Source organism: Camellia sinensis, chromosome 12 (genome assembly GCF_055761805.1).
Source record: "Camellia sinensis isolate YWXY chromosome 12, ASM5576180v1, whole genome shotgun sequence".
NCBI lineage: Eukaryota > Viridiplantae > Streptophyta > Magnoliopsida > Ericales > Theaceae > Camellia > Camellia sinensis.
Window position 1 is genome coordinate 25796162 of NC_138972.1, and position 26509 is coordinate 25822670.

Genomic DNA, 26509 nt, shown 5'->3' on the forward strand with positions numbered 1-26509 from the left:
TAAGAATGCCTATTGACTCCCTGAATGCCCCCGCTATCTCTCGGGCTAGAGCGCCCATAGCCTGCTGGCCTACTGGCTCGGCCACATTGGCCTGGCCAATTCCCTCCTGAACTGCCGGAATCTCCTCTAGCACAAGCACCTCCTGCCTACCCGGCCTACCACGCCTACCGCGTCCTCGTCCTCGTCCTGACATCCTAATAAAGGAAACAAAGACGTTAGCACATTAATAAATGTGCCGAAGCTAAACACTCGCGTCCTAATGCATTGGACAACAATAATTCATTCCACGTAAGCACATAATCACATAAGCACCTACGAATTTCATTCCTGGATGATGATAGTCCCGAAGCGTTACTATAGTTCCGGTTGGAAGCAGCATTGATCAAGTGCCTTTCCAACAAGACTACTAGAAACTCAAGGGTCCAATTAACATCCTAGGAACTACATTCCATACCCACATAGTCACATAAACATGTTATCATGTAAGCATATAACATTACACTAAGTCTCTATCAAACGAGACGAACCCATTGTGATACTAATCACTTCCCACGTACCCAAAGTATTCAAACCCGGCACGCTCTGATACCAAGTTGTCACGCCCTCAAAATAAACCCATTATATGTATATCATTGACATGCATTATTTAAAGAAAATAATTTATTAATTCATTCATCAGAGTATTACTAAATAAAAAGCATTACATGTAACATCAAATTAAATGCCCTACGGGCTAACCTCTTTCCAAGCCAACACTTGGACACAAAAATATGAGTTCTAACTCAAATACAAATAAAGCCCTAGGCTTGATTGTTTATCAAATAAAAACAAATAACTAAAGGTAATCTTCAAAATCCAAATCCTTCCAAGCTAAGTCCTTGGAGGTAGCTTATCACCTGGACCTGAAAATGATGTTCCCATAAAGGGTGAGCCACAGCCCAGTAGAAAAATACTAAACCAAATATAAGCATTGAATAAAGCTATAGCATTCAATAGATGGTTAACTAAGATAATCAATTACATCATTATACAGTTTTATGACACTAATGTCTATGACACGTTTCACTTTTCTTTATTATCAATATGGCTCAGAACCTGGCCAAACTTACAACAGTGAACTATATATGTTATATTCACATTATTCACCCAAAAAAAAAAATATGTTATATTCACATTATTTCCAATATCAAACAAACAAATGAGACTCAGGCTCATATCAAAACACATCATACTTCCCATTTGATACACATTTTAGTGCTGTATCAATGACATGTAAAAACACTTCAATATAATAAGCACACATAATAGTGATGCTAATGGAGTCCATCCCCTATCTCCTCCCAAACAAAATCCGGTTTAGAGGTCCATCCCCTATCTTCCCCTAACCCGTGGAGTACATCCCCTATCTCCTCCCAAACAATATGCATATGCAATGCTCAAACAATACATGTATTTTCTGTATTAATTCAATAGTCTAAATTTATAACTTAAACAAATTGATTAGTTTCAATTTTCCCTAATACACATGCAATGTCTACAACAAACACGACTATCCTCCACCGATAGCCCAAAACAGTTATTTCTAGACTGGAAATAAATATATCAACAATTCAATAGGCAAGTGATTTAAATTGTAATCAATGAATTCCTCAATTTCATGAATTTAACTAAATTCCCCAATTTCCTTAAATTAATTATACAAATTAATTTATTAATACAACTAGGGTTTTTCCCAAAATTACCAAAGTAACCCCAACATATCAATATACCAAAACTTGGAACAAAACTTATAAAATGGAGTAGGAATTCCCTACCTCGAAGAAAATAACCCGAATGGAGAAGACGAAGATGAAGACCTAAATTCCAAAGCGCTCCAAACCACCAAACGTTCAGATTAAATGGAAGCCCTCGACTCACTCTATCTTTTTAATAAAGCAACTAGGGTAGAAACACCCTAAAAGGTGATGAAACCTAAGAGAGAAGGTGAGTAGAGGGAGAGATAACTCGGAACTAGGGTTTTAGGATAAAAAATGATGTGAAAAAACGTTTTAAAAACCGCTGCTGCGTATATAAACCCGACATGCTCGCTCGAGCGAACACTTGGTCGCTCGAGCGACCAGACACACGAAAACCTCGATCGAGCGAAGAAAATCTCGCTCGAGCGAAGAAAATCTCGCTTGAGCCAAGAATGCAATGCTTCAAGTCTGCAACCCAGGAGCACGCTAGAGCGACAGAATTCTCGCTCGAGCGAAGAACTCGAAAAACAAACACCTCGCTAGCTAGAGCGAAGAAAAGCTGGATCGAGCCACCAGACACAAAATACAACACTCGCTCGAGCGACCAAGTCCTCGCTCGAGCGACCAACCCAAAAACTGGACAGCAACAATTGGTTTACGAACCCAACCAACCTGAAACAAACCTGCCCAACACATCCTATAACTCCAAAAGAGAAAATAAAGGACGACAACAACAATTATACAATGACAGAATAAACGGAACCTAAGTCCGGATACAATATTCAAATGGGAAAAGACCGGGGTCGCTATAGTTTCATTTGCTTAAGCGGCCAAGTTTAACTCAAACTAACCTCGCTTAGCCTCTAAGAAAGTGAATTTTATGAGTCATTGTAGCTTAAGGAAGTTAGTTCAACTTAAGCACCTCATTTAAGGTATCTAAAATCACCTAAGCGTTCATTTTTTTTGGGTGAATTTAAGAATTCAATCCTCAAATCCAAAATGTTGAACTTGAATTCCTTTTGATTTTCTTCCAATTTATTTCTCTTTCTCTTTTTCCAAACTTTCTCTGCTAGATCTCAAGAAGGAATGTTCCTCTCTGACTTTCTCCGTCCTTCTCCTTCCTTCTCTGTTCTGTTCCAGGAACTAAATAGCTTAGGCCGTTAATTGTTTCATTAGCTTAAGTAGCCAAGTTTAACTCAAACTAATCTTGCTTAGCCTCTAGGAAAGAGAATTTTCTAAGTAATTATAGCATCACGATATTAGTTTAACTTAAGTACCTCATCTAAGTTTTTCTAAATCAGGAAAGTGTTCAATTCTTAAGCCCAAAAGGATAAATTTGAATTCCCTGTGATTTTCATTCTAATTTTCATTCTTTTCTCTAACTTTCTCTTCTCTTTTTCTTTTGTTTTTTTTTTTTTTTTGGGGGGGGGGGGGGGGGCGGTGAATAAGAAATAAATAAAATAAGAAAATTTACACAACTACAATTTCTCTTTCTTTGCTCCAACTTTCTCATCTAGCTTTCAAGAAGAAAGCTTCTATCTAACTTTCTCCGTCCTTCTCTGTCCTTCTCTATCCTTCTCTACAATGTTCTGGGAACTAATTAACTTAGGCCACTAATTGTTTCATTAGCTAAAGTTGCCTAGTTTAACTCAAATGAACCTTGCTTAGCCTCTTAGAGATAGAATTTCCAGAGTAATATTACTTTAATGATATTAGTTTAGCTTAATCACCTCATTTAAGGTTTTCTAAATCACCAAAGTGTTCAATTCTCAAGTCCGAAAAGGTGAATTTGAATTCCCTTTGATTTTCTTCCTATTTCTATTTCTATTCTCTAACTTTCTCTTCCAGCTCTCAAGAAGAATGTTTCTCTATAACTTTCTCTGTCCTTCTCCATCTTTATCTTTTATGTTCTGGGAACTAATTAGCTTAGGCCACTAATTGTTTCGTTTGCTCAAGTGGCCAAGTTTAACTGAAACTAGCTTTGCTTAGCCTCTAAGAAAGAGAATTTTCAGAGTAATTGTTGCATAACGATATTAGTTTTCTCATGCAGTAGAGGAGTGGTGGCTGATTGCTGCACAGGTTCGGGTGGCAGTTGGCAGGGTGTGTATGTACCATGGTGATGGCTGCTTCAAGCGCCTTGCTATGCTACAAGTGAGAGCTAATCAGTGGTCTTTCCTGTTATTTGTTCATAGTATTATTGTGCAGTTTGCCCACTCCTACGGGTTGTGTAGGAGGCTTTATGTGCATTTTGGTGTATCGTGTAATCGGTTTTTGAGCAACTTCGGTAGGATGGGTCTCTCTTGGCTCATCCCTATGGTCCCTTTTGGGTTGTTATTTTTGTATGATATCTATTTTGTTACAGGTACCTATCCCTACGGGTTGTGTAGGGAGGTTTGTTGTTGTGATAGTGCCTATCCCTACGGGTTGTGTAGGGGTTTTGTTGAAGTGGTGATGCTTTTTGGCTGCTGGCTTTGTCTTTTGTACAAAGTCCCTATCCATCATAGGGTATGGCCTATGTACAGATCGTTTGGCTAGTATTCAATTGGCTCTCTTAATCTTTCGGATGTAGCTCCTAGGCTTGGTTTAGTGTTTTTTTGTATTGTGTTTTCTTGGGCTTCGGTGGCTTTGGGCCGAGGCTCGTGTTGTTGTTCTGTTGTTAGGGCCTGGGGTATGCCCCTTGTATTCTTGTAAATCTTTCTATTTTATTTATTTCTTATTCACCCAAAAAAGAAAACAAAAAAAAAACGATATTAGTTTAATGCAAGCACCTTAGTTAAGGTTTTCTAAATCACCTGAGTGTTCAATTCTCAAGTCCAAAATGGTGAATTTGAATGCCCTATGATTTTCTTCCTATTTCTCTTTCTTTTCTCTAACTTTCTCTTCTCGCTCTCAAGAAGAATGTTTCTGTCGAACTTTCTCCGTCCTACTCTATTTTGCTCTAGGAACTAATTTCCTTAGGCCACCAATTGTTTTCATTAGCTTAAGTTGCCTAGTTTAACTCAAATTAACTTTGCTTAGCCTCTAAGAAATAGAATTTTCTAAGTAATCTTAGTTTAACGATATTAGTTTTGCTTAATCATCTCATTTAAGGTTTTCTAAATTACCTAAGTGTTCAATTCTCAAATCCAAAAAAATGAATTTTAATTCCCTTTGATTTTCTTCATACATCTCTTTCTATTCTCTAACTTTCTCTTCTGGCTCTCAAGAAGAATGTTTCTCTCTAACCTTCTCTGTCCTTCTCCATCCTTCTCTATTTTGTTCTAGGAACTAGTTAGCTTAATGGTTTCATTAGCTTGAGTGGCCAAGTTTAACTCAAACTAACCTTGCCTCCTCCAAGAAAAAGAATTTTCTGTGTAATTGTATCTTACCGACATTAGTTTGACGTAAGCACCTCATTTAAGGTTTTCTAAGTCACATAAGTGTTCAATTCTCAAGTCTAAAAGGATGAATTTGAATTCTCTTTGATTTTCTTCCTATGTCTCTTTGTTTTGTATGACTTCCTTTTCTACCTCTCAAGAAAAATGTTTCTTTGTAACTTTCTCCATCCTTCTCTATTTTGTTCGAGAACTAATTAGCTTAGGCCCCTAATTGTTTCGTTAGCCCTAAGTGGGCAAGTTTAACTCAAACTAACGTTGCTTAGCCTCTAACAAAAAAAATTCTGAGTAATTGTAGCTTGGCGCTAGTTGTTTGACTTAAGCACCTCATTTAAGGTTTTCAAAATGACGTAAGTGTTCAATTGTCAAGTACAAAAGGATGAATTTGAATTCCCCTTCATTTTCTTCCCGTTTGTCTTTCTTTTCTCTAACTTCCTCTTTTAGCTCTCAAGAAGAATGTTCCTCACAAACTTTCTCCCTCCTTCTCTATTTAGGCACTAATTAGCTTAGCCACTGATTGTTTCCTTAGCTTAAGTGGTCAAGTTTAACTCAGACTAACCTTGCTTAGCCTCTAAGAAAGAGAGTTTTTTGAGTAATGATATTAGTTTAAAACTTAATCAACTCGTTTAGTGGTTTTTTTTTTAGGAGGGTACTTTTAAGGTATTCTAAATCGCCTAAGTGTTCAATTCCCAAGTCCAAAATGATGAATTTGAATTCTCTTGGATTTCCTTCCTATTACTCTTTCTTTTATCTAACTTTCTATTCTACCTCTCACAAAGAATGTTTCTCTCCAACTTTCTACATCCTTCTCTATTTTGTTCCAGAAGCTAATTAGCTTAGGCCACTAATTGTTTTATTAGCTTAGGCAACCAAGTTTAACTCAAACTAACCTTCCTTAGACTCTAAGAAAGAGAATTTTCTGAGTAATTGTAGCTTAATGATATTAGATTAACTTAAGCACCTCATTTAAGGTTTTCTAATTCACTTAAGTGTTCAATTCAGAAGTCCAAAACGATGAGCTTGAATTCTCATTCCTTTCTTTCCTATTACTGTTTCTTTTCTCTGACTTTCTCACTACCTCTCAGGACGAATGTTTCTCTCTACCTTTCTCTATCCTTCTCCATCAACTGTTTTGATCAATGAACCAATTGGTTGAGGCCGCTAATTGTTTCAGTTGCTTACGTGGCCAAGTTTAATTCAAACTGACCTTGCATAGCCTCTAAGAAATATTTTCTAAGTAATATTAGTTTAACGATATTAGTTTTGCTTAATTATCTCATTTAAGGTTTTCAAAATTACCTAAGTGTTCAATTCTCAAATCCAAAAAGATGAATTTTAATTCCCTTTGATTTTCTTCGTACTTCTCTTTCTATTCTCTAACTTTCTCTTCTAGCTCTCAAGAAGAATGTTTCTCTCTGACCTTCTCTGTCCTTCTCCATCTTTCTCTATTTTGTTCTAGGAACTAATTAGCTTAGGCCACTAATGGTTTCATTAGCTTGAGCGGCCAAGTTTAACTCAAACTAACCTTGCCTCCTCCAAGAAATAGAATTTTCTGTGTAATTGTATCTTACCGACATTAGTTTAACGTAAGCACCTCATTTAAGGTTTTCCAAGTCACATAAGTGTTCAATTCTCAAGTCTAAAAGGATGTTGTAATCTTGTATATTCTTTGTCTTTTATTTATGTCTTATTCACCCAAAAAAAGAATTCCTTTTGATTTTCTTCCTATTTCTCTTTCTTTTTTTTCAAACTTTCTCTTGTAGATCTCAAGAAGGAATGTTCCTCTCTGACTTTCTCAGTCCTTCTCCTTCCTGCTCTGTTCTGTTCTAGGAACTAAATAGCTTAGGCCGTTAATTGTTTCATTAGCTTAAGTGGCCAAGTTTAACTCAAACTAACCTTGTTTAGCCTCTAAGAAAGAGAATTTTCTGAGTAATTATAGCATAACGATATTAGTTTAACTTAAGTACCTCATATAAGTTTTTCTAAATCAGCAAAGTGTTCAATTCTCAAGTCCAAAAGGATGAATTTGAATTCCTTGTGATTATCATCCTAATTTTCATTCTTTTCTCCAACTTTCTCTTCACTTTTTTTTTTTTTTTGGGGGGGGGGGGGGGGGTGGGTGAATAAGAAATAAATAAAACAAGAAAATTTACACAACTACAATTTCTCTTTCTTTGCTTCAACTTTCTCATCTAGCTTTCAAGAAGAAAGCTTCTATCTAACTTTCTCCGTCCTTCTCTATCCTTCTCTACATTGCTCTGGGAACTAATTAACTTAGGCCACTAATTGTTTCATTAGCTAAAGTTGCCTAGTTTAACTCAAACGAACCTTGTTTAGCCTCTTAGAGATAGAATTTCCTGAGTAATATTACATTAATGATATTAGTTTAGCTTAATCACCTCATTTTTGTAAACTTGTATATTTCATCGTCTTTATTTTATGACTTACTTACCCCAAAAAAAAAATCACCTCATTTAAGGTTTTCTAAATCACCTAAGTGTTCAATTCTCAAGTCCGAAAAGATGAATTTGATTTCCCTTTGATTTTCTTCCTATTTCTCTTTCTATTCTCTAACTTTCTCTTCCAGCTCTCAAGAAGAATGTTTCTCTATAACTTTCTCCGTCCTTCTCTATCTTTATCTTTTATGTTCTGGGAACTAATTAGCTTAGGCCACTAATTGTTTCTTTTGCTCAAGTGGCCAAGTTTAACTGAAACTAGCTTTGCTTAGCCTCTAAGAAAGAGAACTTTCAGAGTAATTGTTGCATAACGATATTAGTTTAACGCAAGGAACTCATTTAAGGTTTTCTAAATCACCTGAGCGTTCAATTCTCAAGTCCAAACTGGTGAATTTGAATGCCCTATGATTTTCTTCCTATTTCTCTTTTTTTTTTTTTTTGGGTAAGTAAGTCATAAAATAAAGACAATGAAATTTACAAGTTTACAAGGGGCATACCCCAGGCACACCCAACAACAAATAAAATAAAACAAATATAACCAACATAAACTAACACTGCACCCCCCTAAGAAAAGGGGGGTAAACAAGAAACTGAAAGCAATAACCCAACTTTGCCCATATATCCAAATGTCCTCAAGTAACCCTATCATCAAAGACTATAGGAACTTGAGGTGGATATATGGGCAAAGATATACATAAAGACACCACATAGCTAATAAACAAAGCAGCCACACTAACAAAACAACAACTCTCAAGCCGAGACAAAGATGAACCCCACATGCCCCCAGTCTCTACTGTAGATAAAAACATGGAATCCAATAAGCAACCCACTCCTCACAGCCGTGACATCCAAGCCACTTAACCAAAGCCATGCCAGAGGATAAAATCTACCCCATGGGAAATCCCAGCAAAGTCACATGAAGCTAGCACGATCAACAACCATAAGCCACAATTTAGAGAGTTGAAGTGAAAAAGCAATAGCCCCACAACAGCAAACCAATACGTAGCCAACAAAATCAAGAGAACAATCATCACACCCCCCAGTCCCATCCTTGGTAGATCATAAGCCTCAAACCCCCACGGCAGTGTGCTCATCACTCCATGCCAGGCGTGGCCCTACGATCAATTAGGATAGGTCACATGAAGGCAAGAAGCATCCAGAAAACCAGTAGCTATCCTCCTGCTCATCTCCCAGTCTCGAACTCGGCTAGTTATTGAATCACTAATCCCCAAAGCAGTGACTCCCCATTCACTCTTGGCGGAGATGGCTCAAAACCACCCTCGTATCGAGTCACATGAGGATCACACGATCAAACATCATGAAAACATCAACTATAATTGATCTGCTGCAAAGTGACTAAACAAATCAAACAAACACTTAAACATAGACCAATATTACCCAAAGTCTGCCAAATCCAGAATGGGCCCCTTATATAATCCCCAAAAGAACCATACCAAGTGGGCCCCAGAACCCACGCCATGCACTCCAGATTTCGGCACCCAAAAAAGAGCTCAAAAGTCCAAACCAAAAAGAGCCCAACGGCTGAATTTCAAAACCACCAACTCCAAACCAACCATTGCACCATGGCCCCCACAGAAACGTGGGCCAAAATCCGGTGAAAAAACAATTAAACAATCCCACTAGAAATAATTAATCTTGAAACACGTGAGCCCCAGTTTGCAAATCCACCAAACAGCCTTCAACAAATACATAGGACCCTAATCTCCACAATATATATTTATATAATATAAATATAAAAGTAGGATAGCCACGTATTAACAAAATAATACCTCAACTAGTTGCCTCCAAAAGCTACACTTTCTTTTTTTTTTTTTTTTTTTTTGGGTGACCAATCATCACCCCACGTGATGGAAGACGTATTTGCAGCTGGTAACTCTGCCCAACATGGGTGAACTTCCAATGCTCATTTCACGCGCCCACGGCAGCGTGGTGATAACATCATCATCTTCGAACACCATTGCTGGAGGCCAAACCCAGTCAAGGACCACACCTCCGGCGCAAACTTAAACCAGATGGAGTACCGGAATTCCTTGACCTGAAGCCGTTCCGTGCCGGAGCAATATAGCCACTTCAGAACACCACGGCGTCAAGGAACAACCACCACCAGGACCAGTGACGCTCACATACTCGAACCAGAGAAAAGTAGGCTCTCCGGTGAAGCAAACCAACATACTTACCTATAGCGATTCACTCTCTTGTAGCAAAACGGTAGCCAACTTACGGTAGCCGACTACCGCGAGCTTGAATCATCGATCAACAGCACAACTGGACCATTACCTTGGATGGCAAAACCATCGACAAGAATAAACCACAACATCGACACAGCCCCCGAGCACACAACGCTGGCTGAAAACACCCAGAACCGCATGCTAGAGACGATTGATGTAAACTGAGCTTTAGAACCCAAAAAAAAAAGCTATCTAACCGACGCCAGCTTAGCAATCGGCAGAGAAGATACAAACTTGCATGGCTGAAAAAACCATGACTACGACAACATCGGCAGCTCAACGCCATAGACGAGAATTCGAAACTGAAGAACCATAGCAAACATCCCACAGAGTACCCAACGGATGCCCACCAATCAGTTTAAAACCACACCCACTAGCAAGCGCAGACGGTTGTAAAAGTCAAGCACACCAACCATGGATTGTAAACCCATGGCCGAACCTGTACAAAAACACAACTCATATAAGCCACCGGCGAGAATAACCTCTGCCAGAAAACCCAAACTCACTCCCCATCAAAAATGGGTAGAGGAGCTAAACAACTGGCTAGAGCTACACCAGACCATCACAACCGGGGGGAGCTTTCTAGAGAGAGAGGCTCTACTTTCTTCCCCTAACTTTCTCTAACTTTCTCTTCTCGCTCTCAAGAAGAATGTTTCTGTCTAACTTTCTCCGTCCTACTCTATTTTGTTCAAGGAACTAATTTCCTTAGGCCACCAATTGTTTTCATTAGCTTAAGTTGCCTAGTTTAACTCAAATTAACCTTACTTAGCCTCTAAGAAATAGAATTTTCTAAGTAATAGTAGTTTAACGATATTAGTTTTGCTTAATCATCTCATTTAAGGTTTTCTAAATTACCTAAGTGTTCAATTCTCAAATCCAAAAAGATGAATTTTAATTCCCTTTGATTTTCTTCATACTTCACTTTCTATTCTCCAACTTTCTCTTCTAGCTCTCAAGAAGAATGTTTCTCTCTAACCTTCTCTGTCCTTCTCCATCATTCTCTATTTTGTTCTAGGAACTAATTAGCTTAGGCCACTAATGGTTTCATTAGCTTGAGTGGCCAAGTTTAACTCAAACTAACCTTGCCTCCTCCAAGAAATAGAATTTTCTGTGTAATTGTATCTTACCGACATTAGTTTAACGTAAGCACCTCATTTAAGGTTTCCTAAGTCACATAAGTGTTCAATTCTCAAGTCTAAAAGGATGAATTTGAATTCTCTTTGATTTTCTTCCTATATCACTTTCTTTTGTATGACTTCCTCTTCTACCTCTCGAGAAGAATGTTTCTCTGTAACTTTCTCCATCCTTCTCTATTTTGTTCAAGAACTAATTAGCTTAGGCCCCTAATTGCTTCGTTAGCGTAAGTGGGCAAGTTTAACTCAAACTAACGTTGCTTAGCCTCTAACAAAAAAAATTCTGAGTAATTGTAGCTTAACGCTAGTTGTTTGACTTAAGCACCTCATTTAAGGTTTTCAAAATGACCTAAGTGTTCAGTTGTCAAGTACAAAAAGGATGAATTTGAATTGCCCATCATTTTCTCCCTGTTTTTTTTTTTTGGATAAGTAAGTCATAAAATAAAGACAGTAAAATGTATAAGTTTACAAGGGGCATACCCCAGGTACGCCCTACAACAAATAATAGACGGAAAAAACTGGACATCCTACAACATAAAACCACACTTGCAAAAGCGAAAGAACAACAGGAAAAAAACAGATCCCCACTTTGCCTATATATCCTTTTTGTCCCGAAGTAACCTCTACCATCAGAGATAATATATGGAAACTTGAGTGGATATATGGGCAAGTAAACAAAAAAACACATCACAGACTTAAGAACATAACAGATAAACACACAATACAAGCTTCATGTGACTCTGCTGGGATGTCTCATGGGGTAGATCTTATCCTCCGTCATGGCTTGGGATTAGTGGCTTGGATGTCACGGCTGTGAGGAGTGGGTTGCTTATTGGATTCCATGTTTTATCTGCAACAGAGACTGGGGGCTTGTGGGGTTGATTATTATCTTTGACTCGGCTTGAGGGTTGTTGTTTGGTCTATATCTGCTTTTGTTTATTAGCTTAGTGGTGTTATTTTGTGTGTATCTCTGCCCATATATCCACCTCAAGTTCCCATCTATTATCTCTGATGGTAGGGGTTACTTGAGGATAAAGAGGATATATGGGCAGAGTTGGGGTTTTTCTGTATTTTTATTGTTCTTGCTTGTCCTCCCTATTTTTAGGGGTTGCAGTGGTAGTTTATATTGGTTATATTTGATTTTTTTTTATTTGTTGTTGGGCGTGCCTGGGGTATGCCCCTTGTAAACGTGTAAATTTCATTGTCTTTATTTTATGACTTACTTACCCAAAAAAAAAAAAACACACAATACAAATGTAACTAACTAAACACCCAACAAGACCAATCGAAAATGACAACTGCCTCCGCTTGCCCCCAGTCTCTACCTCGAATGAAAGCATGGAATCCAATAAGCATCTTGCTTCTCAGAGCCGTGACATCCTAGCCACTCAACCAAAGCTATGACGAAGGAAAATATCTATCCCATGAAAAATCCTGGCTGAGTCACATGAGGCCTGCATAGTCAATCACCAAAATCAATGGTCTTGAGAAGTTTAGTGAAAAAACAATAGCCCCGTTGCAACAAACCAATACGTAGCCAAGAAAACATGAGAGCAATCATCACATCCCCCAGTCCCTTCCGTGGTAGATCACAAGCCTCAAACCCCACGGTAGTGTCCCCTTCACTCTATGTCAGGCGTGGCAATATAATCAATTAGGATGGGTCACATGAAGACAAGGAGCGACCAGAAAATCGGTAGCTATCCTCCCGCTCATCTCCCAGTCTCTAACTCGGCTAGTTATCGAACCACTATTCCTCAAAGCAGTGACTCCCCAATCACTCTTGGTGGAGATGGCTCAAAACCGCCCTCATATCGAGTCACATGAGGATCACATGATCAATCAACATGAAATAACCGACTACAAAAGGTCCGCTGCATTGTGGCTAATCCAAAAGATTAAAGGCCCACCTATTGCCAAAACAAAACCACTCACCCAGCAGAATTAAAACAACAGCACCATCGGCCAAACAGCCCAAAATTGGCCCACCACCCAAACAAATTTATATAATAAGCGTGTTGGTGAGTCCAGCCAAACGGCCCAAAATTACAAGGAAACAGTGGCCCATCTAACAATACACAACAAGTCAAAATAACAGGCCCACTTGATCCCACTAGCACATTACTTTTGACTTAAATCAAATATAGACAGCTATATATATATATATAATATAATATATATAACTATCCAATTTGAAAACCTTTTTGAGTCCTACCCAAAACGTTTGAACCCATGGTGGCCCACGGACAGCACGGACAGCAACAAAGCCCACCGTAGGCACACCCACTCCAACTCAAAACCAATAAACAAATATTCACCGTGGGCCCACCCAAAAGTAACCCACGTGACAATCCATAAAACACCTCTAGCTCACTGTTATTGCAACATAAAGGCAAAATAACGGAATATATATATATATATATATATAAATATATATTTTATGGAGCTAACAAACAAGCAATCACGTTGAAGAAACACTGACCCTTTCCAACTTGAAGTTCCCTCCAAACTGTACACGGCCTTCCACGTGAGGATTGATACACGAACCCATTTTTTATCTTCCCCACAAAACCACATATCAAAACTGTGGGTCAGTTCCTTACCGTGCTTAGATAGCACACGTCTACTCAGCCCACAAACACTGTGCATCAGGTTTGTTTCTGCACAAATAGACTTGATAGCTTGAATTCAACAGCTCAAACGTGCGACATGCGCGTGGTCCACCAATCATCGTCTTGCCTCATCTCAAGACCACGGCATACCCAAATACACCTCCGGCATAACAAATCACAATAAACCGGCACTGCAGAACTCCAGCACAAACTCGATCATGGCTTTGGCCAAAATGGCTGCTGTCCTCTATACCCAGCGCCTGACACACCGTTGCCGGAACGACCAACGCTGGAGAAGGAACACAAACCAGTTCACCAAAGCTAGAGGCTTCCAACGCAACACATCCACTGTTACTACAGATGGATAACCAATGACAACCAACCAGAAATAGCTCCAACAAATGAAAACCAAGGAAACCCATGCCCCACCGGTGATGAAACATACCTTCACCAGAATGAAGCAAGAATCCCGAAAACTAACATACCTTCATCGCCCAACAACCACTCATGGACCGAGCTATGGATCCAGGAGATGAAACTGAGATGTGTGACAAAAGAGAAACCAAGACCAGCCATGCACTGGTCTGAACTGCACCAGAGCATTTTCTTCCTGTTTCTCTTTCTTTTCTCTAACTTCCTCTTTTAGCTCTCAAGAAAAATGTTCCTCACAAACTTTCTCCCTCCTTCTCTATATAGGCACTAATTAGCCTAGCCACTAATTGTTTCCTTAGCTTAAGTGGTCAAGTTTAACTCAGACTAACCTTGCTTAGCCTCTAAGAAAGAGAATTTTTTGAGTAACGATATTAGTTTAAAACTTAATCAACTCGTTTAGGGTTTTTTTATTTTTTATTTTTATTTTTTTAGGAGGGTACTTTTTAAGGTATTCTAAATCGCCTAAGTGTTCAATTCCCAAGTCCAAAATGATGAATTTGAATTCTCTTTCATTTCCTTCCTATTACTCTTTCTTTTATCTAACTTTCTATTCTACCTCTCATGAAGAATGTTTCTCTCCAACTTTCTCTATCCTTCTCTATTTTTTTCCAGAAGCTAATTAGCTCAGGCCACTAATTGTTTTATTAGCTTAAGCAACCAAGTTTAACTCAAACTAACCTTGCTTAGACTCTAAGAAAGAGAATTTTCTGAGTAATTGTAGCTTAATGATATTAGATTAACTTAAGAACCTCATTTAAGGTTTTCTAATTCACTTAAGTGTTCAATTCACGAGTCCAAAACGATGAGCTTGAATTCTCATTGCTTTCTTTCCTATTGCTGTTTCTTTTCTCTGACTTTCTCTTCTACCTCTCAAGACGAATGTTTCTCTCTACCTTTCTCTATCCTTCTCCATCATCTGTTTTGTTCAACGAACCAATTGGTTTAGGCCGCTAATTGTTTCAGTTGCTTATGTGGCCAAGTTTAATTCAAACTGACCTTGCGTAGCCTCTAAGAAATAGAAGTTTCTGAGTAATTGTAGCATAAGGATATTAGTTAAACTTAAGCACCTCTTTTTTTTGGGTGAATAAAACTTAACTTAAGCACCTCATTTATGGTTTTCTAAATCAATTAAGTGTTCAATTCTTAAGTCCAAAGGGATGAATTTGAATTCCCTTTGATTTTCTTTCCTATTATTTTTTCTTTCCTCTAACTTTCTCTTCTACCTCTGATGAAGAATGTTTCTCTCTACCTTTCTCAGTCCTTCTCCATCATTCTCTATTTTGTTCTAGGAACAAAATTGCCTAGACCGCTAATTGTTTCATTTGCTTAAGCGGCCAAGTTTAACTCAAACTAACATTGCTTAGCCTCTAAGAAAGAGAATTTTATGAGTCATTGTAGCTTAAGGAAATTAGTTCAACTTAAGCACCTCATTTAAGGTATCTAAATCACCTAAGCGTTCAATTTTTTTGGGTGAATATAAGCATTCAATCCTCAAATCCAAAATGTTGAACTTGAATTCCTTTTGATTTTCTTCCTATTTCTCTTTCTTTTTTTTCAAACTTTCTCTTCTAGATCTCAAGAAGGAATGCTCCTCTCTGACTTTCTCCATCCTTCTCCTTCCTGCTCTGTTCTGTTCCAGGAACTAAATAGCTTAGGCTGTTAATTGTTTCATTAGCTTAAGTGGCCAAGTTTAACTCAAACTAACCTTGTTTAGCCTCTAAGAAAGAGAATTTTCTGAGTAATTATAGCATAACGATATTAGTTTAACTTAAGTACCTCATCTAAGTTTTTCTAAATCAGCAAAGTGTTCAATTCTCAAGTCTAAAAGGATAAATTTGAATTCCCTGTGATTTTCATCCTAGTTTTCATTCTTTTCTCTAACTTTCTCTTCACTTTTTTCTTTTTTTTTGGGGGGGGGGGGGGGGGGGGCGGTGAATAAGAAATAAATAAAACAAGAAAATTTACACAACTACAATTTCTCTTTCTTTGCTTCAACTTTCTCATCTAGCTTTCAAGAAGAAAGCTTCTATCTAACTTTCTCCGTCCTTCTCTGTCCTTCTCTATCCTTCTCTACATTATTCTGGGAACTAATTAACTTAGGCCACTAATTGTTTCATTAGCTGAAGTTGCCTAGTTTAACTCAAATGAACCTTGCTTAGCCTCTTAGAGATAGAATTTCTTGAGTAATATTACTTTAATGATATTAGTTTAGCTTAATCACCTCATTTTTGTAAACTTGTATATTTCATCGTCTTTATTTTATGACTTACTTACCCCCAAAAAAAAATCACCTCATTTAAGGTTTTCTAAATCACCTAAGTGTTCAATTCTCAAGTCCGAAAAGATGAATTTGAATTCCCTTTGATTTTCTTTCTATTTTTCTTTCTATTCTCTAACTTTCTCTTCCAGCTCCCAAGAAGAATGTTTCTCTATAACTTTCTCCGTCCTTCTCCATCTTTTTCTTTTTATGTTCTGGGAACTAATTAGCTTAGGCCACTAATTGTTTCTTTTGCTCAAGTGGCCAAGTTTAACTGAAACTAGCTTTGCTTACCCTCTAAGAAAGAGAATTTTCAGAGTAATTGTTGCATAACGATATTAGTTTAACGCAAGCACCTCATTTATGGTTTTCTAAATCACCTGAGTGTTCAATTCTCAAGCCCAAACTGGTGAATTTGAATGCCCTATGATTTTCTTCCTATTTCTCTTTCTTTTCTCTAACTTTCTCTTCTCGAAGAAATAGAATTTTCTGTGTAATTGTATCTTACCCACATTAGTTTAACGTAAGCACCTCATTTATGGTTTTCTAAGTCACATAAGTGTTCAATTCTCAAGTCTAAAAGGATGAATTTGAATTCTCTTTGATTTTCTTCCTATATCACATTCTTTTGTATGACTTCCTCTTCTACCTCTCGAGAAGAATGTTTCTCTGTAACTTTCTCCATCCTTCTCTATTTTGTTCGAGAACTAATTAGCTTAGGCCCCTAATTGCTTCGTTAGCTTAAGTGGGCAAGTTTAACTCAAACTAACGTTGCTTAGCCTCTAACAAAAAAAATTCTGAGTAATTGTAGCTTAACGCTGGTTGTTTGACTTAAGCACCTCATTTAAGGTTTTCAAAATGACCTAAGTGTTCAGTTGTCAAGTACAAAAGGATGAATTTGAATTCCCCTTCATTTTCTCCCCGTTTCTCTTTCTTTTCTCTAACTTCCTCTTTTAGCTCTCAAGAAAAATGTTCCTCACAAACTTTCTCCCTCCTTCTCTATATAGGCACTAATTAGCCTAGCCACTAATTGTTTCCTTAGCTTAAGTGGTCAAGTTTAACTCAGACTAACCTTGCTTAGCCTCTAAGAAAGAGAATTTTTTGAGTAACGATATTAGTTTAAAACTTAATCAACTCGTTTTGTTTTTTTTTTTTTTTTTTTTTTTTTTTAGGAGGGTACTTTTAAGGTATTCTAAATCGCCTAAGTGTTCAATTCCCAAGTCCAAAATGATGAATTTGAATTCTCTTTCATTTCCTTCCTATTACTCTTTATTTTATCTAACTTTCTATTCTACCTCTCATGAAGAATGTTTCTGTTAAGTATATTGTGGAAATGCAAGCATAATATTAATGTTGCATGTGTTAAGAAATTGTGAGAAATAGGTTGAAATTGGTAGATTTCAAAGGAATGCATGTTGATAATGCAGGTTGTTACGTGTAATGAGTAATGCCTCTTGAAAAGAGATGGGATTGACCGGTAATGGGTCGGGTTGTTTAATATTATGTTTCAATATTGTTGAGAATGGAGAAAACTTGTTTTTGAAAAACTTGTGTTTAATTTCGAGGATGAAATTCTTTAAGGGGGGGAGGTTATAGCGATCCCGGTCGTCCCTTTACTGTTCTGTTGTATTCCGGACTCGGTTCCGTGAAGTTAGTAGTTGTATCTATCTTGTTGTCGTTCCTTAATTCCGCTTGATTGAGTTTTAGGTTTTTTTGGGCAGGGTTGTTACAGGTTGGTTAGGCCTTGGTTTCAATTCCTTGTTGCCCAGTTTTTAGGCGGTCCGCTCGAGCGGGTCTTATTGTGATCCCGGTTGTCCCTTTGCTGTTCTGTTGTATTCCGGACTCGGTTCCGTGAAGTTGGTAGTAGTATCTATCTTGTTGCCGTCCTTTAATTTCACTTGGTTGAGTTTTAGGATGTTTTGGGCAGGGTTGTTACAGGTTGGTTAGGCCTTGGTTTCAATTCCTTGTTGTCCAGTTTTTAGGCGTTCCGCTCGAGCGGGTCTTCTTGCGCTCGAGCAGGGATTGCACAAAACTAGTATTTCGTGTTCCTGCAAAACTTCTGCAGATGTGATTTTTACGCTCTAGCGGATCTGTTGGCGCTCGAGCGGGTAGTACTTTCTGGGTATAAGTTCTGGGAGGAGGAAATCTACGCTCGAGGGGGATTGCGCTCGAGCGTGTCCAGATTTTTGTTCTTGGCGCTCGAGCGTTGTGTTCTCCGCTCGAGCGGGCCATGCGTATATGAGTTATCCGCTGGGTGATTTTAAATCACTTTTTACTTTCCTTTCTCTCTTCTACTTTTTCTAAAACCCATTTTGAGAGCTCCTCTCTCTAAAACCTTGACTTCTCTCTAGGTATTGATCTAGTATGAGTGATTTCCTCACCTTTGGCCTTTACAAAAAGGTTGTTGATCGTCGAGGGCTATCTTTTGATCCGAGAAATTCTTGGGTTGGAGCATTTTCGTCTTCTTCACCTTCTTGGTTGGGAGTCATCCTTTGAGGTAGGGATATCCTACTCCTCTCTATGAGTTTTGTCTTTAAATTTTGGCTTTTCGATATGTTGGGAGTTGTTGGGTAATTTTGAGAGAGTTTGGGCCTTTGTGTAATTTTACAAAAGTTAGGGTTTTAATTCTATAAAACCTAAATGCATGTTTGGCATGAATGAATGAAGTAAATGTTGAAACATTGATGAAAATGAAATCGTGTAGGGTTGAAATGTTAATTATGGAAAATGCCCTAATTACATTGATGGATTAATTTGTACAATTAATTGTTGGGAATTGGAAAGGGAAGGGATTAAAGGGTGTAGTTGGATCACTTATCGCTCACCGAATTGAAATGTTGATTTAATATCCATTTTGTGCATTTATTTTCTGTTTAGAAATAACTGCTTTGGGCTATCGGTGGAGGATAGTCTTGATTGTTGTAGACAATGCATGATGATTAGGCAAACTAAAACTAATCGATTGAATGTGTCATAGAGTATGACGGTGGATTGAATACATTAATTTTATGTATTGATTGGTTGTGTATAGAACCTTTGTGTTTATATGCATTGTGTGTAGAGGAGGAGATGGGGGATGTACTCCGCGATTTAGGGGAAGATGGGGGATGTACCTCTAAACCGGATAGTGTTGGGAGGAGATGGGGGATGAACTTCGTAGATACAGCTCATATGCTTGTCTAGAGAAGTGAAGATACAGCTCATAGGCTTATCTTTGAGAAGTGTAGATACAGCTCATATGCTTGTCTAGTGAAGTGTAGATATAGCTAATATGCTTATCTGATGATGTGTAATATGCTTATCTGTTGAGATGTTGATATAGCTAATATGCTTATCTATTAAATAAAGGTGGAGAATGAAAAGTGACATAGACTTGTATGTTATGAAACTGCGATGTGATATATGTGGATGTATCGGTGTTGGCCATCTATCAATTGCTAATCTTTTAGTCATTGTTCATAGTTGGTTTAGTATATCTCTACTGGGCTATGGCTCACCCTATATGGGAACATTATTTTCAGGTACAGGTAGCATGCCACTTCCAAGGACATAGTTTGGGAGGCTAGAGGCGGGCACACTTTTGTTGTCTTATTTCTTTGATGTATTACATGTAAATTCAAGCCAAGGGCTTAATATGTAACTGAGTCAGGTACAGGTAGCATGCCATTACGAACTCACTATGACCATGTGAATTGGTCACATTTAATTTGGGGCCCTCACAATATCCCTAAAGTGAGTTTGTGGTTTGGATGGCGATCCTTGGCCGTCTTAACACTGGGGACAGGTTGCATCGTTTTGGTGTGACGCAGTCTGCTGTGTGTGCATTTTGTCAATACCATCATGAAGACCACAATCACCTTTTTTTTGAATGTCCATTTTCGGAAAGAGTGTGGTCTTGTATTAAAGGTAAAATAAATGTTGATTGGCCATCCCTCCTTTGGGATGATTTGGTCCAGATTATTGCTAAATCTGTGAAAGGGAAATCCCTGGGGGCTATTATTACCAAGCTTGCCTTTACTTGTACTGTGTACCAGTTATGGGTTGCTAGGAATAATAGAGTGTTTAGTAAAGATATGGTCCCTGAAGAGGTTGTTATTAAGTGTATTGTGGATATGGTTAGGTTCAGGGTAATGCATATAACCAATTTGAAGACTAACCATAATGACAGCTGGTATCTTAGTTCATGGAAACTGCCTCGTACTATGCTGAAGCATGCTGCTGCTGATGTGAGGATTGAGAGTTCACTAAATGTGGGTTGAGTGAAGGTTAGCAAATAAAATGTGGGGTTTCCTAATGTTTGCTATTCATATAGGTGCTTGGAGTCCTAGAAAACTGATGGATGAGTGTACACCAACCAGTCTAAGGGTTGAGTTTCGTGTGAGGAATAAACACTCCATAACCCCCAACTTACTAGCCACATTGAGAGGAACTAACATGCTTATATATATCACTGTATTTTTTTCTTTTGCAGGTATATGGAGCTGTTTCCCGAGTGATGTGAGCATAGATACTTGTGGGTTGAGTGTAGTGAGCAATTATATGTGTGATGTTAACTGCTTCAGATTTCTGAGTTTTGCAAAGTACTCTACTGTTGGTTACTTAATTCTGCATTACAGGGTCTACTATAATGTGTAGAATCTGTCCGGGTCACATGTGCTGTCTTGTTCTTCCTGTGTTGCTGGCTGGATTTGCATGTGTTGATGGCTGTCTGCTTGTGTCGATGGCTGGATCTGCCTGTGTTGATGGCTGGGTCTGCCTATCTTGTTCTTTTCAGTTCGGTGTGTCTCGTGGCTTGAAGCTGGACCTGCCTGTGTTGATGGCTGCTATATGCGCCTCGTGTGTGAAGTTTGATTTTCTATTATGTTTGTTTACATTAGAATCTGTTGGTGTTTTGCCTACCCGTGTGGGATGTACACGGGTGTACATGACATATGGATTTCATCTGACTTTTTGCTGCCTGTGATCGAGTGTGTTCATGCTCCTCATTTTTCATGCGGCACATGAACACATTTTGGGTATTTCTATTATGTATGGTTTATTTAGGTTAGGACGTATTTCATTTATTTTGTCCAGATAGTTATGTTTTGTTTCGTCAGTTTTTCTGGATAATTCTGGAATGGCTTAGTTTTTGTTTTTTTTTTTTTCTTTCTCTGGTTTCCTGTATAGTGTTTTGGTTAGGGCCTGGGGTATGCCCCTTGTCGTGGTGTAAGTTTTTTGTCTTTTATTTTATGACTTATCCACCCAAAGAATTACCAGCATTTTCAAAGAATTACCACAGGTAGATTTAGTAGCAAACTCAACAGTGCCCATCCAAGACAGAGAAGGCCAGTTAGCATTACATTTGGCCATCATGCCACCCCAAACCCTAGAGGAAAAAATACACCTGAAAAAGAGATGGAAGTGATCCTCCTCAGGAGCTTGACAGAAAGGGCAGCAAGGATTAGAGACAAGACCAAAAGATTGAAGCCTATCACCAGTATTAAGTCTCTCGTTAATGGCCAACCAAACAATAAAACTAACCCTAGGAATTAATGGGGGGCCCCAGATAAGTTTAGACCAAGGGACTTTAGTCCCTTTTTCCCTCCACCAATCCCAAACAGATTGGATAGAAAAAGTACCATCAGCGGTCAAGCTCCAAACCGGAGTGTCTGAAGAGCCCGGAGAAGGTAAGAGAGATGAGGGAGTGGAGGAAATCCACTCCTTAATCTCCCAAGAATTAGAAACAGGCCACTTCCAAGAACAATTAGAGACAATAGAGCTAACCTTGGAACTGTCAGGAAGGTTAGTAACCAAGAACAGCTTTGTTCTGAGTGATCCTAATATGGCTCCTATCTCAGACACCCAGATTCCTCTTGGTGAGTCCACTCACGGGGGAGGTGGTAGGGGGGGAAGCAGTTATCGGGGTGGGAGAGGAGGTCGCGGGGGCTCTAGTGGTAGCAGATCAGTAGAGCAAATGGACCAACGATCATGGGCCAATGTTACTGCTGCATCTACTCGATCGAACATCAAGCTCAGGTATGTCCCTCCAACTGCTGTAGAAGATAGCATTGTGGTAGAAATGCCAGCTAGACCTGATCCTTTGGAGAAATGGGATTCCTGTCTCGTTGGCTATTTTATTGATAAAGGAGTTGGGTATAATTATCTTCGGAATAGCTTTAAGGAAGTTCTCATAAATGGGGATGGCTTCATGTTCTTCATTTTTGATACCCCTGAGTGCTGTAGAGACGTTCTAGAGGGAGGCCCATGGTATATTGGGGGTTACTACCTCCTCATCTTGAAACAGTGGAAGAGAATGATGAAGCTTGCCAAGGAGAAATCCACAAAAATCCCAATTTGGGTGAAATTCTTTAATGTCCCCCTGGAATACTGGAATCCTGATGGTTTAAGCAGGATTGCTAGTGCAATTGGCAACCCCCTCTTTATGGATCAGCTTACGGCTCGAGGTAGTAGAGTGGCCTTTGCTAGAATCTGTGTGGAGATAGAAGCTACATCAAAGTTGCTCTCTTACTTCCAAATCAGGTGTGGTGATGATGCTGTCTTGATTAAAGCTGAATATCAAGGACTGCCTTCTGTTTGTCAACACTGTCAGATCTTTGGACATAGTACTGAGAAGTGTGTTTCCAAACAAGTGGCCCAGTTGATTTCCTTGCAGAAGGTTACTGAAGAGAATGTTAATCCTCAGGAAGAAGGTTGGACCACTGTTCAAGCGAAGTGTAAAAGAAAAGTGGGGGATCCTGAGTTAGAGACTATACCTGAAGTGGTGGAGTCCCCTGAAACAGATACGGAGCCAATACCTACTTCAGTTGTAGAGCCTCTGGCTGCTTCAGCTCGTACTCAAGTGATACAGGAGGATCCGGCCGAGAAGAGCTCCTCTGTGGAAGAAGTAAGTTCTGACAGCAGTGATGTGGATATATTTCAAAAGAAGATTTTCGAGCTTACAGAGCTGGTTATACCTAATGCTGCTGAAATGATAGAGTCAGCTCTGAAGGAGGTAAAGAAGTCACCTACTGTAGCTCAGGTAAACCAGCATTTAAAGAACAAGTCCTCTGGCAAAGGCAGCAGCAGCCAGAGGAAGAAGAAGAAGTAACAGGTTTCAGTTGGTTGTGGTTTTTGTCACCTCTCCTTTTTGTATCCCAATGACTGTTAAAATTGCTTCATGGAATGTTAGAGGTTTGAATGATCCCTCTAAACAAAAAGAAGTTAAGAATTTTGTGTCTAAAGAAAATGTTCATGTCATGGGAGTTTTGGAAACTAAAATAAAGCAACCCAATGAGAGGAAAATTTGTGGAAAATGTTTTGGTAACTGGTCTATGCTCTCCAATTCACAACCAACTGAAACTGGGAGAGTCTGGGTGTGCTGGAACAATGGTTTTTGTGATCTTCAACTGATTTCCATGTCAAATCAGCATATTTTGTGTAAAATCCTTGATTTGGCTACAAATGAATATTTTTTTGCTATTTTTGTCTATGCTGCAAATAAGCACACTTTGAGGAAAGTATTTTTTGATACAATGTTTAACATCGCCCGTGCTAATTCCAAAATTCCTTGTATTTTCTTGGGTGATTTTAATGCTATAAGATACCAACAGGAAAAAATTGGGGGCTCTCCTTCCTGGACTTCTGAAAATGAGGAGTTTAACACTTATATTAACGCATCTGAACTGGCTGATCTATCTTATGGTGGATGCCAATTCACATGGGCTAATAAAAGGAGTGAGGGAGCTTTCATAGCAACCAAGATTGACAGAGTTCTGGTTAATGAGGCCTGGCTGGATAAGTTTCCTGAGTCTACGGCTACTTTTCTCCCGGCTGGTATTTCTGATCACTCATCTGTTGTGGTCAACATCAGTGTTAACAGTAGCTCCTTTAAGAAACCTTTCAAATACTTTGACTTCTGGTCTCAACACCCAAATTTTCTTAGCACTGTTTCTTATACCTGGTTTCAATATATTCGTGGTGTCCCTATGTTCAGAATTTGTCAGAAGCTGAGACAACTCAAAGTCAGCCTCAAGCTTCTTAACAAAAAAGACTTTAGTGATCTGTCCACTCGTGTCCTTATCTCTAAGGCTAGTTTGGATCTTGCTCAAATTAAGCTTGATAAGGATCCTTTGAACTGTGAGCTTCAATCTGAGGAAAGAGAGGAGCTGAAAAGATACATTGATCTTAGCAAGTTGGAAGAGTGTCTTGCTCTTCAAAAATCCAGAGTCCAATGGCTTGGTCTAGGGGATAGGAATAGCAGCTTCTTTTTTAGGTCTGTTAAGAGTAATATTAACAGAGGTAAAATCATGAGTGTGGTTATGGAAGATGGTACTAGGTCCACTAAGATAACTGATATTCATGATACTTTTGTCCAGTTCTATACCAAGCTGTTTGGTACCCCTATCTTGGGGGAGTACAATGGCCTTGAGCGCATTAAATCGTTGGTGAATAAAAAGGTTTCCAATTCTCAATCGGCTCTTTTGGCTAAACCTATTTCGGATGCTGAAATCAATGAGGTTTTTTGGTCTCTCAAAGCCAATAAAGCTCCTGGCCCTGATGGGTATTCAGCTGGCTTCTTCAAAAGCTCGTGGGATATTGTTGGGAAGGAGGTTACTCTTGCCATTAAGTCATTTTTTTACTCTGGTAAACTCCTCTCGGAGATCAATAGCACCATCATTGCTCTTATTCCCAAAATTCCTAATCCTATGAATGTTGGTGACTATAGGCCTATTTCTTGCTGCAACACCATCTACAAATGCATTGCCAAGATAATAGCTAACAGAGTCAAATTGGTTCTTCCTGATCTTATTGATCCTGTGCAATCTGCTTTTGTCCAGGGTAGAAGAATCTCGGACAACATCTTTCTGTCCCAAGAGATTATGAGGGGTTACCACCGGAGTTCCAAAACTCCGAAGTGCGCTATGAAAGTGGACATCATGAAAGCCTATGATACTGTGAGATGGGAGTTTATTATTGATATCCTCACCGCTATGAACTTTCCTCCTTGCATGATAAATTGGATCAATGCTTGTATGACTAGTCCTTCTTTCTCTATTTGCATTAATGGTAGTCTTCATGGGTACTTTAAAGGGGCTAGGGGCCTTAGGCAAGGAGACCCCATGTCCCCTTATCTTTTTGTGTTGGCTATGGAGGTTTTGGCTAGAATTCTTGCTGAAAAGTCTAGAAACCCCCTTTTTGAGTTCCATTAGAGATGTGAGAAGACTAAAATTGTTAACTTGTGTTTTGCTGATGACCTTATGATCTTCTGTAGAGGGGATCCGGGGACTGTTCATCTTATCATGCAAGGTTTGGAGGAATTTAGGAACTTGTCCGGTCTCACTCCTAATCCTAATAAGAGTAATATCTATTTCTCCGGATGTTGTAGTGAGCTTAAAGCTAACATTTTGCAAATTGCCAATTTCACTGAGGGCTCCCTCTCTGTGAAATATTTGGGTGTGCCTTTGATCACCACTAAGCTTAGAGCGTCTGACTGCCAAACTTTGGTTGATAGGATGACTAAAAGGATCAAAAGCTAGACCAATAAATTGCTATCTTATGCTGGTAGAGCCCAACTCATCCAGTCTATTCTTTTCTCGATGCAAGTTTATTGGTCTTCTATTTTTATTCTCCCTAAGAGGGTTATCCGCGACATTGAAAATCTGCTCAGATCTTTCCTTTGGTCTGGGACGGAGCTGAAGAAGCATAGTGCTAAAATTGCTTGGAAGAATATTTGCAAAAAAAAAAATGAGGGTGGGCTTGGTTTTAAGGATATGGAGGTTTGGAATAAAGCGGCTATAGCCAAACATGTTTGGTATTTGTTTTCGGGTGGGCAATGTTCAATGTGGTGTCAATGGGTTAAGTCCTACTTACTTAAGGGTAAGAGTTTTTGGGGTATTAAGATGCCTAGTGATCCATCCTGGGTTTGGAGGAAACTTTTATCGCTTAGGGATTTAATCTTCCCTATTATCAAATTCAAACTTGGTAATGGTGAAAATGTGTTCCTCTGGCATGATAACTGGCACCCCTTTGGTTCGCTCTTGCTTCGGTATGGTCCTAGGATTTTGTATGATACCAACCTTCCTGACAACTCTAAGGTTAGTTCAATTATCTCAAATGATTCTTGGAACTGGCCTTTTCCTAATTCTTGGGAGATACAGGAATGGATTGCTGCCACTCCTCCTTCTCTTAAACCTTCCCTTGATTCCCCTGATGTTCCTGTGTGGAGTTTGACTGCTGATGGCTCCTTTTCTATACACTCTGCTTGGGAATGTTGGAGGGACA

The 26509-nt window shown here is 38.9% G+C and overlaps 1 protein-coding gene across 1 annotated transcript in view; it reads left to right on the forward strand.

Annotated features, from left to right (window-relative positions):
* LOC145803453 (uncharacterized) overlaps positions 1–20508 on the forward strand; it is a 44144-nt gene extending 23636 nt beyond the window's left edge. Inside the window, exon 12 of the mRNA XM_082896724.1 lies at positions 20206–20508. Coding sequence (XP_082752850.1) covers positions 20206–20508 — 303 coding nt within the window. The remainder of the gene's footprint in view (positions 1–20205) is intronic.
* The last annotated feature ends 6001 nt before the right edge of the window (positions 20509–26509 follow it).